The sequence below is a fragment of the Schistocerca serialis genome, chromosome 2, assembly GCF_023864345.2.
Source record: "Schistocerca serialis cubense isolate TAMUIC-IGC-003099 chromosome 2, iqSchSeri2.2, whole genome shotgun sequence".
NCBI classification, from domain to species: Eukaryota; Metazoa; Arthropoda; class Insecta; order Orthoptera; family Acrididae; genus Schistocerca; species Schistocerca serialis.
In genome coordinates, this window is record NC_064639.1 from 190,074,952 (window position 1) to 190,088,572 (window position 13,621).

Here is a 13,621-nt window from a genome sequence, read left to right on the forward strand (position 1 = left end):
AAACTATCAATCTTAATTTATTATTGAACTTAACTAATGTTAATTAATATCCATTAATATATATTATAGGAGCCGAAACAAATAAGAATGTTAGTTTGAAGGACTATTATGCGTATCGGTTGATGATTACACACAGTCAGGACAATGTCATTCTACGATGTCATGAGCTCTGTCAACAATTCATGGTTGACATGTATGTGAAGACAGAGAGCAAATGACTATAATACTTGTGATTTAATCAACAAAAGCTTCGTGCGGAAGAATACATTCACTTACGACACACTTTTCAACAACGCCGCCGAAATCAGTAACTGTCATTCTACCGTCGTCATACATAGGCAGTCCACATCATATGCAAGAATATATACAGGATGCTCTGACTTTCGTGCGCGAATATGGATGACCGTGTTTGTTTTTCACGTTCACATGTAATCCAAAATGGCCGGAGATTATATCTTTGCTACTGCCTGGCCAAAAAGCAATACATTGTCATAACATTACAGCACATGTTCAGACAAAAATTAAAGTCTTTAATAAGTTTTATTACAAAATTACATGTCTTCGGTCCCACACGTTGCTGGATGTATTTGGTTGAATGGCAAAATCAGGGATTACCTCATGTACACATTTTGGTTTGGTTAATCGGCAAAATCCGTCCTGAAGAAATTTACAGTATAATTTCTAAGGAAATTCCAGATCTGTCCACTGATCCATTGCTGTTTGATATTCATATAGCAAACATGATTCATGGCCCATGCGGTAATTTGAATCTTTCATCACCTTGCATGGCAGATGGAAAATGTACCACAAGTTTTCCTAAAAAATTCACTAATGACACTACCACAAATGTTGATGGATATCAAATATATAGAAGGAATCCCGATAATGGCGGACAATTATTTATTAAAAATATAAAAAACACACATTGACAATCGTAGGGTGGTACCATATTCGCTCGCCTCTGCTAAGCAGAACATTCGATGCTCATATTAATGTCTGGTTCTGCAGTTCACTGAAGAGCATGAAATACATTTGCAAGTATATGAATGAGGGTAATGATATAGCCATATTTCGAGTTTGAAATACCAATGTGAATGCTCCTCCAATGAATAAGAATGATGAAATAATGCTCTACCAAGTTGGCCAGTACTTAAGCTCCAATGAAGCTGTTTGGTGTATCTTTGGTTTCCCAATTCATCAACAGGATCGAGCAGTTAGTCATTTAGCCATCAATCTTGAGAAGAGTCAGCGTGTATATAACACGAACGAGACAGCGATTGATCGTGCTATAAATCAACCGAAAACTACACTCACCGAATTTTTTGAATTGTGTAATCCTGCAGATGCTTTTGATGCCTTTGCATTGACATTACTATATTCAGAAATACCACACTATTTCACATGGGCTCAAACATGGGGCGAGTATTTACAGTCAATCCAAGGCAAACTGAGTGCTTTTATCTTTGTTGTTGGTTAATGTCACTGGCCCATTGTCATTTCAAGATATACGTAAAGTGAATGGACAACAGCATACAACATATAAAGATGCATGACTTGTACTCGGCTTGCTGGGAGACTGCAACCAGTGGCAATGTGTGGTTGATGAAGCAGCATTGAACTGTACACCAAATTCATCTACTATTCGCTATAGTGTTGTCTACATGTTTCCCAGCTCAAGCAGAGACATTGTGGGATAATCACGAAGATTCAATGACCGATGATATATTTTATCAACATCGTACATGGTGCAACGATCTAACGATGGCATTCAGTGACGCTATGTACAAGGAAGTATTGACTGCTATTGAGGATCTTTGCAATATCATTGCCAACTTACCACTCAGTCATTTCGGTATGCATTCACCAAATCAAAGTGCATCTGATTTAATGAACACTCAAATGAATTGTGAACTGCAATACAATACTGTAGAAATGGCAGCGATTGTTACTCGCAATATCCCACTGACGAATAAGGAACAAAGAACCATTTATAACCGCATTATGCTCGCAGTTTCAGCAGGATAAGGTGGATTCTTTTTATTTGGCTGCACCAGGTGGAACTGGCAAAACATTCCTTGTTTCGCTAATTCTCGCCGAAATACGATCAAATAATGGCATCACTTTGGCCGTTGCATCATCTGGCACTGCGTCAACTTTATTGGACGGAGGCAGAACAGCGCATTCGGTATTTAAGCTGCCACTAAATATTCAAAATAAGACGGACGCAGTGTGCAACATAAAAAACAATCGTCCATGGCTACAGTGCTGAAACTGTAAAATTATCATCTGGGATGAATGCACTATGGCACATAAACATTCCCTTGAACAGGACATTGAAATACATAAAAAACGACGAACTATTTGGCGGCACTGTTACTCCTTTCAGGTAATTTCAGACATATACTTCCCGTCATTCTACGTTCAACGTACACTGATGAGATCAACAGTTGCTTAAAATTATCGCCACTGTGGCATAATGTTGAAAAAGTACAACCGAAAGTAAATATGCGCGTTCAAATGCTTCAAGATACATCCGCCGAAACATTCTCAAAACAATTGTTAGATATCGGTGATGGAAAAGTTACTATAGATGAAACTGGATGCATAAAATTACCAACCGATTACTGCACCATCATTAATTCGCAAGATGCTCTCACTGATCCAATATTTCCCGGCACACACACACACACACACACACACACACACACACACACACACACACACGTCGTGAGTCGCTGTCAAAAAGAGCAATTTTAGCAGCAAAAAATGTGGACGTCAAAAAATTGAATCTCAAAATACAACAGTTGTTGCCTGGGGACTTGGTGTCATACAAACCTATTGATACAGTTTGTGATGCCACCGAAGCTGTGAATTATACAATAGAGTTTTTGAACTCTGGATTTACCGGGCATGCCACCGCATAATTTATTACTGAAGGTTGGATCTCTGGTTATTTTGCTTCGAAATTTGAACCCACCAAGGCTGTGTAACGGCACGAGATTAGTCATTAAAAATTAATGAAAAAATTGTTGAAGCCATCATTTTAAATGCCAAATTCCAAGGTGAAAATATATTACTACCACAAATCCCTATTACACCCACAGATGTGCCAATTCAATTTAAACATTTCAATTTCCAATGACTATCAATAAGTCAAGACCAAATGATGTATTTTTGGCTTAGATTTGGAAACACCATGGTTTTCACACAGACAATTATATGTGGCATGCTCTGGAGTGGGCAAACTATTCAGTTTGTGTTAGCTAAAGATGGGATAACAAAAAAATATTGTACACTATTGTATTAAGGGATTGATGTTTTTAAGTAATATTGTCATAATTAGTGATATTGTCATAATTAGCAACAGTACCTCCATTATGACAGCTGCCACCCATTCCACATCAAACGGTCCCTTCCCTACAGCCTAGGTCTTCGTGGCAAACGAATCTGCTCCAGTCCGGAATCCTTGAACCATTACACCAACAACCTGAAAACAGCTTTTGCATCCCGTAACTACCCTCCCGACCTAGTACAGAAGCAAATAACCAGAGCCACATCCTCATCTCCTCAAACCCGGAACCTTCCACAGAAGAACCCCAAAAGTGCCCCACTTGTGACAGGATACTTTCCGGGACTGGATCAGATTCTGAATGTGGCTCTCCAGCAGGGATACGACTTCCTCAAATCCTGCCCTGAAATGAGATCCATCCTTCATGAAATCCTCCCCACTCCACCAAGAGTGTCTTTCCGCCGTCCACCTAACCTTCGCAACCTCTTAGTTCATCCCTATGAAATCCCCAAACCACCTTCCCTACCCTCGGGCTCCTACCCCTGTAACCGCCCCCGGTGTAAAACCTGTCCCATGCACCCTCCTTCCACCACCTATTCCAGTCCTGTAACCCGGAAGGTGTACACGATCAAAGGCAGAGCCACGTGTGAAAGCACCCACGTGATTTACCAACTGACCTGCCTACACTGTGAAGCGTTCTATGTGGGAATGACCAGCAACAAACTGTCCATTCGCATGAATGGACACAGGCAGACAGTGTTTGTTGGTAATGAGGATCACCCTGTGGCTAAACATGCCTTGGTGCACGGCCAGCACATCTTGGCACAGTGTTACACCGTCCGGGTTATGTGGATACTTGCCACTAACACCAACCTGTCAGAACTCCGGAGATGGGAACTTGCCCTTCAGCATATCCTTTCTTCTCGCTATCCGCCAGGCCTCAATCTCCGCTAATTTCTAATTTCAATTTGCCGCCGCTCATACCTCACCTGTCTTTCAACTTCATCTTTGCCTCTGTACATCCGCCCCGACTGACATCTCTGCCCAAACTCTTTGCCTTTACAAATGTCTGCTTGTGTCTGTGTATGTGTGCATGGATACGTGTGTGTGTGCGAGTGTATACCTGTCCTTTTTTCCCCCTAAGGTAAGTCTTTCCGCTCCCGGGATTGGAATGACTCCTTACCCTCTCCCTTAAAACCCATATCCTTTTGTCTTTCCTTCTCCTTCCCTCTTTCCTGACGAGGCAACCATTGGTTGCGAAAGCTAGAATTTTGTGTGTATGTTTGTGTGTCTATCGACCTGCCAGCGCTTTTGTTTGGTAAGTTTCATCATCTTTCTTTTTATATATATATATATATATATATATATATATATATATATATATATATATATATATATATATATATATATATATATATAAATCTCAAAGAATAAATTACAATAAATTAAAAAATAAATGTTTGGTGTTATTTATATATTCTTTTATCATTCACAGCACGCCCTGCCTCTTCCACTCATATACCACATCATCACATACTTATAATAAGTAATTTATTTTACCAAAATATTCCCTAGAGATAATTTATATGGCAAAACAATGTTTGCTGGGTCAGCTATAACATATAAAGATTTTCAGGGACGGAACAAAGTTCGCCAGATATAGCTAGTTGATATGATAAAAATATTATACTCAGAAGGAAAAATAAGTAAAACTTACTGCGACAAGAAAGGTCTAGGGGACCAGCAGATGAAAACTCAACAAAGATAAGTACACTTAGACAGCAGTGTGAGAAGTGCAGTCATGCTGAGGTTTTCCGCTTGCACAGGACGAGTGGGGGGGAGGGGGGGGGGGGGGGGGGGAGGCCCACCGGACGTCAGGTCACTACCGTCACACCGGCTATTTCCTGTAGTGTATGTCTGGAATTGTCGGCTATCAGACTCTCGTGACCACTGTGGGGTTAAAGAGTTGACACCCCTAGTGTGTATGCACGCAACATGCTCGAGCACTTGCATTTTGAGGAGGGGGAGAAAGGCTGACAGCACTAAACTTGGGAATGTAGGAAAGGTGTTTCTGACACTGGATAACAATATCACTTAAAAATAGATGCATTCTTATTCATAATGTTGAAATGTAGCCACAAAAACATTAAAGAGTATACACAATCTGGAGACCAGAACATTTAATAACACTGTCAGTGTTTCACTACATTGTACAAAGATGGCAGCAGTACAAAATTATTTCCTGTCTTTGGTAACAATTTGGAAATGGAAGCATTTAATCATGACAGACTTAACTGCTTTGGATCCTGTCTTTCTGTCTTGACCCACATGAAACAATTATTAAAATGTTAAATTTAAGATTGTGTATCACACATAAAAGTAAATCACAAATATCAAAATTTCATTTATCACATACAAGCTTACTGTAATGACAATCACATTCAAGACACATAAAAGAGAAGAAAAAATTCTGAGGTAAAACATATCAATATAAATCTGTCTTAAACAAAGCATGTACCATCTATAAATATAGAGAACAAATGGTGACTTATTTACAATTGATATAGGCACTCATTATGAGTCAGAATTTAAATATCCCACTAATTCATGACTTTATACACTTGTCTCTCATATCCTGGGAAGGCCACACATCAATACTACAAAAAGCACACAAGCACACTGAATATGTCCAGGCAACACAGCAGCAATTACAGCCTGTCTTTCAGTGTGACTACAAGTGCGGACTTGCTCAGTCATGTCTGATAGAGAGAGGTGGAGGAATTATGCCACAATGGTACTTTGATAATTTCATTTTCTCCAACGATTTCGTAAGATCATCCATTGTTATCGGCCTCAATGCATCATGAAATTCTTCTTCCGCATCATGTTGTGCATTAGTTAATGTTGGGGACCTGCTTGCACGAGGAAAAAATTATACATCAAAACAGTAATACTTTCAATCTTTAATCTAAAATTGTTCTCTGCTATTTATTTTACTACTTACATTTTGTGGTTTCCAGTTCTAACATAATCCCTTACTCGATATACTGAGGCATTGCGACACATTTCTCTAAGGTCTGAACCAGAGAAATTTTCCGTTAATTTGGCAAGCAGATTGTAATTTACATCATCTGCTGTGGGTTCATTACTCAATATAAGCCTCAGTATCTCTCTCCTTTGTGTGGGCGTCTGGGAAAAAGCAAACATTAATTCAAAATACAGAAAAACTAGAAGATGTTTAGCGCTATGTTAAATTCTCACTTTCAATGTATACGGTGCGCACAAGAAAGAGCATGTGCCAACACACAGAATATCATGCAGCTCAAAAAACTAATTTCCCAAATAATTAAACTGTTGTCTTTTTGGAATCAATAGTGTCAAAAAGATATGGAGAGAAAGAAAAATGATAGAACATTTCAAGTTTCAGATCATTTGTGCTTTGTGCAGTTTAGGTAGTCCAACAGTACCACAGGAGGCTTTGGTATACTTTTTTACTGGTGTACATCAGTGGGCTATATAGCAGAACATACATGACCTACATACTATCCATGAACATACTCCCATTGTACTTTTGTGAAAGTTTCTTAACACACAATGTCAATAGTAGGACACAATTAATTTTACCTACAGTGTGTGTGTGTGGAATAGGAGTGTTAATGTTTATGCTTGATGGTATGGATTGCAGTCACATTTACAATATACATTTATGTGAAGTCACTTACGTAAACCCACAAATAATTAAGAATGTTTGCCTAGTTTAAAAGGAACTTATCTATCAATTTAACAGCATAGCAGCAAGAATATGACAGAGACCACTTATGCATATGGTCAATCAAAAAATGGTGGAGGTTAAAGGGGGCTGGAAATATGAGGTCTGTTCTAAAAATTCCAGAACATTTGCAATTTCGCACCAATGGTGTCATGCAGCGAAATGCTATTAGCATCCTCGCACAACCCTGTGTTTAATGTGTAATGGCCAGAAGTTTCGTTGTTTTATGTCTGTTAGTTATTGCTCAGTGCTGTACAGAGTTTAGCATTGGGTCAAACATTTTGTGAATTTCGAGATAGTGGAGTTAATAGGAGTACCACATCTGCGTGAAACTCACGGCAACTTTACAGAGACATGCCAAATGATGCAGGAAGCCTACAGTGATGAGTGCTTAACTTGTACTCAATGTTACAAATGGTTCACATGGTTTCAAAATGGCTGGGTGGAAGTTAAAGGTGCCCTTTGACATCTACAAATGACACTTGTCGGAAACAACAAAATTGTGTGTGTCCAATCTAAGACTGACTGTCTTAGAGATTGTGGAAGAACGTAATAATTCTGTTGGATCATGTCAGGAAATCCTGAAACAACATCTTGGAATGCCTCATGTTGCACCAACTTCGTCCTATAGCTCACGTGTCAAGGCCAGAAACAACTAAGCCTCACAATCTGTGAACAGCTTTAGATTGCTCAAATGAGAACAAGATGTTCCTTAAGAGAATTCTAACTGTTTATGAGACATGGGTCTGTTATGACGCTGAGACCAAAATTCAACCATCACAATGGGTCAGGAAAGGTTCTCCAAGACCAAAAATGAGCTCATCAAGCCAAGCCAAATGTTAAAGCCATGCTGATAGTTTTCTTTGACTTTGAAGTATTAGTTCATCATGAATCCATGCCTCAGGGTCAAATTGTTAATCGATGGTACTATAGTGATGTGTTGTGCCGCCTGCAAAAAACGTGAGAAGGAAATGGCCTAAAATGTGGCCAGACAATTCATAGCTCCTGCATCATGATAACACACGCACACACAGGCATCCCAGCTGATGCGTAACAACTGCACAAAAAAATGAAATCACTGTGCTGCCTTATCATCCATAGTCCAGGGACCTGGTGCCTGTGGACTTTTTATTTCCAAAGTTGAAAACACCATTGAATAGACAAAGATTTGCAATGACAGACGATAAAAATTCATAGACAGTACGTCATGCGATCCAGCAAGAGGCGTACCAAGACTACTTCTGGAAGTGGAAACTGCACTGGGAGTGGTATCAATTGTGGAGAAGATTATTTCTAAGGGTAACAAGCAAAGTAAGTAGACGGTAAGCTTAGAAATTTTTTTTGTCAAAGTACCAGAATTTTTTGAACAGACTGTAATACACCTGTGGCAAGGCACTATCATGTTGGAGTAAAAATGAATTTGCCTTGACTGCAATTAAATGATCAATTGAATGATTACCTCATTCACCAGATACAAATGCAAGTATGCAGAAACATATGCTTTAGGTACATTCTCATCAATCGGTGCAAACGCAATTTTGTCAGGAGACCAATGTCCCAAGGCACTTTCCAAGAAATGACAATGAACTTTTCGGTGTCAAGGTGCTATAATGAAGTGAGTGCATGACAGGATTTCAAGAAAATATTTTCAATCTGATCAGAGAAATCCAACCTTTTTAGGCTGTTCTCAGTTAACAACAATCAACTAGTAGCAAGCTACTTCTGAATAAAGATACATGACCACCACCAAGAAACCAAATTTTTCACACCACAAGGAAACTGACAAAACAGATGAATGTATTGTTCCAATCAATCCTTAGTACACCACCTTATTACACTACAAGCTGTCTTTTTCATAAATCCTGAACAAGCATCACATACTCTAAAAAATATTTCTTCACTGACAAGCAATTTTTTTATAAACATTGCAGAGAACATTTTCACTACAACTGACAGTTATACATTATCACAAACATTCTAAAATCATCCAAAATAACCTCTTTCTAAAATAGCTTTCATATATGCAAGCACAGGTAGTAAAACAAAAATATCTTCTAACACGTTCTGGTAATCACAGTTAGGATTATATCCAGAAGAAAAAATCATGTTATAATTTTCTAGTTAGAATGTTTTATTTGTGCAATACACTAACATTTTCTTTTCTCACTACATTACAGGCACTAGCTTTCATTTGCCTATTTTCTACAATACTTATTCAGGAAAGTCTGGGCAAGTGAGATTTCAAGCAACTAGGAACTTCTTTCTCACTTCTAGAGCTTTACCTTAAAACAGTGCTAGATGTATATCACTTATAGAGGTTCAAGAGAAGAGAACAGGAGAGGAGAAATGATTTGTAATGTAATTGTCCAAATAATTTGTTATGTGCAATCATGTACTAAAAATGCTTCCTTTAATTATTCAGTTTGGTATTTTGAATGCAGCTCACAAAAGTTATCAAAAACTGATTGGTAGTTGCAGAAAACCAAAATAATTAGTGCAAAGACTCAACACTCAACTATTCTCATTTAATTAGTCTGTAACCTAGACCATTGGTACCATGTGGAGAAATAACCACCCATGTATTTACCTGGCCTAATATGCACAGAAAACCTAGCTTTTACTACAGGACATACAATCAAAGTTTCCATTTATTTAATTTCTGAAGTGTACAAATTATTTCTGTACATCCAGATGAAATGACTAAGTGAAGTGAGCGCTATACACATTTCATGGAACTGACTTAATTCATAATGTGATTAATTTTCATTGGCTTCTGAGAAGTCCAAGGGCCCAACAGTGCAGTATCCAGTAATGCCTGCTGACAGATGCCACAGCACTCCATTCTGATAGAAAACTGCTTTATAGTTTGTCTCTATAGTATCATACAAATGTGAAAATGTGAAATCCGAACACAGAATAGACCACTTTTAAGTGTCAGACTGATTCTTGATTTTAATTAGATCCAAACACATGTTAATTTTTGTGAAATGTTTGAAATTTTCCAGTCCATGGGCAACCAATAAACTCTTAATACTCTTAACATGTAGGCTTTCACAGCTGATGTCTTCATTAAAACTTTCAGACTAAAATTCCATGGTCGAGCAGTAGAAATTCTTCCTCCTGACACTTCTTTGCCAACTGCGGGCAATATCTTCCTAGGTGTGTCAATGACTGGCTGCTGGGCCATAGAAGTCGCATTTATATGGAGTGCATACAAGGTGCCACCACTCGTCACATTCTGTCAACAGTAAAACTATCTGACTAATATCAATACTCTCAATCGAAGGCAATCTATTGTCACATCATTGGTACGAAGTCAATCACCATATCTCATCTCATTGTAAACCTCCTTTTCTGTAAAGATTATTGTGGTGTTTATAAATCTATATGGGTTTTTTGTACATGTTGTTGTTGTGATCTTCAGTCCTGAGACTGGTTTGATGCAGCTCTCCATGCTACTCTATCCTGTGCAAACTTTTTCATCTCCCAGTACCTACTGCAACCTACATCCCGTGCACAATATTTCAATGTCTTAGCTAGCACGCTTGTCTCAAATTTTATTTCATGATCACTGTCTTCAAAAACATGTTCTACTATAGCCAATTTGTCTGTGTCCCAGATGGACAAGAATATTATATTTATTGCTGATAAGGGTAATGCTACCACTGTTTTAAAGAGTGAAGACTACTACAGGAAGATCAGTGACCATTTTGATCCTATCACTTACAAAAAGTCGAAAAGGATCCTGCAACAAAAATGTTAACAGCTACCAATCGTTTAATAAGAAAGTCTTCCACTCCTACAGAGGATAAAATGTATCTCTGCAAAATGGAAGTTTACTCTCCTAGTTTATATGGGCTATCTAAGGTTCATAAACCTAATGTCCTACTGGACCGATAGTGAGTGCTACTGGATCCCTTACTCAGGAGTTGGCTAGATATCTACCTAGCCTCCTTGTTACAACCGTGTATCAGAAAAACTGATCATCATATTGAAACTTCTATGTACTTTATCGAAAAATTGATGAGGATTACTGTTAGCCAAAGTGATATCAGTTGTCCACTATGGTTCTGATTAGTGAAGCTCTATCTTATACAGCTGATATTGTAGCTTTCTTTCGACATTGCCCATCCACAACTTATTTTCGGTACAATAATGAGTTCTATGAACAAACTAAGTCCAGCTGCTACTAATCTTTTTACACAATGGTTTGAACAGCAGGCACTGCAGTCAGCCAATAAATGTCCTCTAAGTATTGATATGTTTTGTTTTGGGGCACAAAAATAACTGTCAAAATTATAGAACACAAAGATGAGTTAAATGACTATACATAAATCACAATTGATATAAGAGAAGACAGCTAAAAATAGGGACGTGGAGAGAGGGCTACAAAAGACACCATATACAAACAGAGGTCAAAAACTAAAAATTACATGGCCTTTGCCATATTACTTTGATGGATGAAAGTAAAATACAGTAGACAGTCCGTGTGTCATTTGCTAAAATGGCTGATAACAGTTGGCAAACCTACGTGGGAATGTGAACAGTCAAAAAATGGGCTTTCCATCAGGAAGTGGTGGACGTTAAAACTTTGGCACTAGTTAAAATGACCTCCTCCCTGCAGGAGGGCAGAGGTGGTCATCCAAGCTGCTGGGAGGGGCTTAATAACCTGGAGCTTATTCCAATGAAGACAGGACCAATGGTGATGCCAAAGGGACACTACCTCCTGACAGATGGCAACAGAGGTCATTGGAGTAAATATAGGCACGAGTGGGCTGAGATAAGAGCACTGCAGCCTTGGCAGCAGCATCAGCTGTCATTTCCTGGAAGACTGACAAGAACAGGAACCCACAAACATCACAGTGGCTGAACCAAGACTGAGCAAGTGACAGTTTTCCTGGACCCGCTGCACTACGGGATGGGCGGTGTACAGCACACAGACTTTGAAGAGTGCTGAGAGTGTGAGCAGACGAAACAATTGAAAAGTCTGCCGCTGGATGTATTCTGTGGCCTGATACAGGGCAAAGAGCTTGGCTATAAATACTGAGCAGGGTGCCGGAAGGCAATATCGAAAGACGTGGATGCCAATGACGAAAGCGCACCTGACACTGCAGTCAGTCCAAGAGTCATCAGTGTACACAAAGGTACTATCACGAAGTTCCATGCAAATGTCATGAAACTGAAGGCGATAGAGCAAGGCTGGAGCAGTGTCCTTAGGAAGCAAATGAAGGCCAAGGTTAACACAGAGCACTGCGCAAAGCAAAGGCAGAGAAGGGTTCACACTCATTGGAAAAGCGGCAGGTAGTGTGAAGTTAAGCCACCAGAGCAAGTGCCAAAAGCGGACTCTAGGAGGTAACACAGAAGAGGGAAGCTCCCATACTGGTGATCGAAGGAATCATTCTTCGATAGGATAAGAGGCATAGGATGGGTGGCCACTCACAGCAGACAAATGGCACGCATATCTACTGAGGAGGAAGTCACGGTGGTAGGACAGTGGTAGTCAGCAGCTTCATTAGACACACTCAACCGGGCTAGTGCAAAAGGCGACAGGGGCCAAATGGATGCCACAATGGTGGATAGTGTTGGGATGGCCTAAGAGGGATGGATGAGCAGATGTATAAACAAAGCACTCATACTCCAGTTTCGAACAGACTAAGGACTGGTACAAAAGGAGGAGGGTGGTTCGATTTGTACCCCAGGAAGCACCATTGAAGACAAGTAGGACACTGAGGGACCACATTCAGCAGGCTGCCAGGTAAGACATCGGAGGACCAAGAGTTTCCTATCGAGCATGAGTCCCAGGAATTTCATAGTTTCAACGAATGGAAGAGCAACAGGCCCAAGATGTAAAAATGGTGGGAGAAACAGATTGCACTGCAAGAAATTCATACAGATGGTTTTGTCAGTGGAAAAATGAAAGCCATTTTCGATTCTCTAGGAGCAGAGAGAATCGGGACATTGCTGAAGATGCTGCTCAATGAGACGAGTGCTTGGAGAACAGCAATAGATGGCAAAATCATCAATGAAGAGGGAGCCGGAGATTCCCGGCGGGAGACAGGCCAATATAGGGTTAAAGGCAATATCAAAGAGGACGACATTCAGGATGGAAACCTGGATCAGCCAAGAGGGCACCTCTCTCTCAGGTTCTGAGAGAACCCCAAAGAGGATGATGTGCATTTAAGTCAAAGAGTACCAAAAATGGGGGAGGTAGCTGCCCAATAAGCTGAAGGAAGTCTGCCCTGGTGTCACTGAATGACGGAGGGACATTAATGGTACATAGGGAAGAGTAAGGAAAAAGCAAACTGCAACAGCTTGAAGATGGGTTAACTATGATCATCATCCCGTATGAGCAGCATGATGCCCCCATGAGATGGAATGTGGACTTCTGGGGGAGGTCAAAATGAACCAGGAAGAAATGTGGAAGCTCAAAGCGGTCGTGAGGACGCAATTTTGTTTCAAGAAGGCAGAATGCAAGGCGATGCTGCGATACTAAAAGCAGCTGTAAATCCTCTTTGTGGGACCGAAGGCCGTGAATGTTCTATTAGAGGGGAGTCATGATGACG

At 39.8% G+C, this 13,621-nt stretch overlaps 1 protein-coding gene across 1 annotated transcript in view; it reads right to left on the reverse strand.

The window, feature by feature from the left end:
- Positions 1–5,440: 5,440 nt before the first annotated feature.
- The window catches only part of LOC126456918 (outer mitochondrial transmembrane helix translocase), a 93,706-nt gene continuing 85,525 nt past the window's right edge, over positions 5,441–13,621 (reverse strand). The window contains exons 6-7 of the mRNA XM_050092853.1: positions 6,294–6,478; positions 5,441–6,201 (exon numbers count right to left, since the gene is read on the reverse strand). Coding sequence (XP_049948810.1) covers positions 6,039–6,201; positions 6,294–6,478 — 348 coding nt within the window. The 3' untranslated portion in view covers positions 5,441–6,038. The remainder of the gene's footprint in view (positions 6,202–6,293; positions 6,479–13,621) is intronic.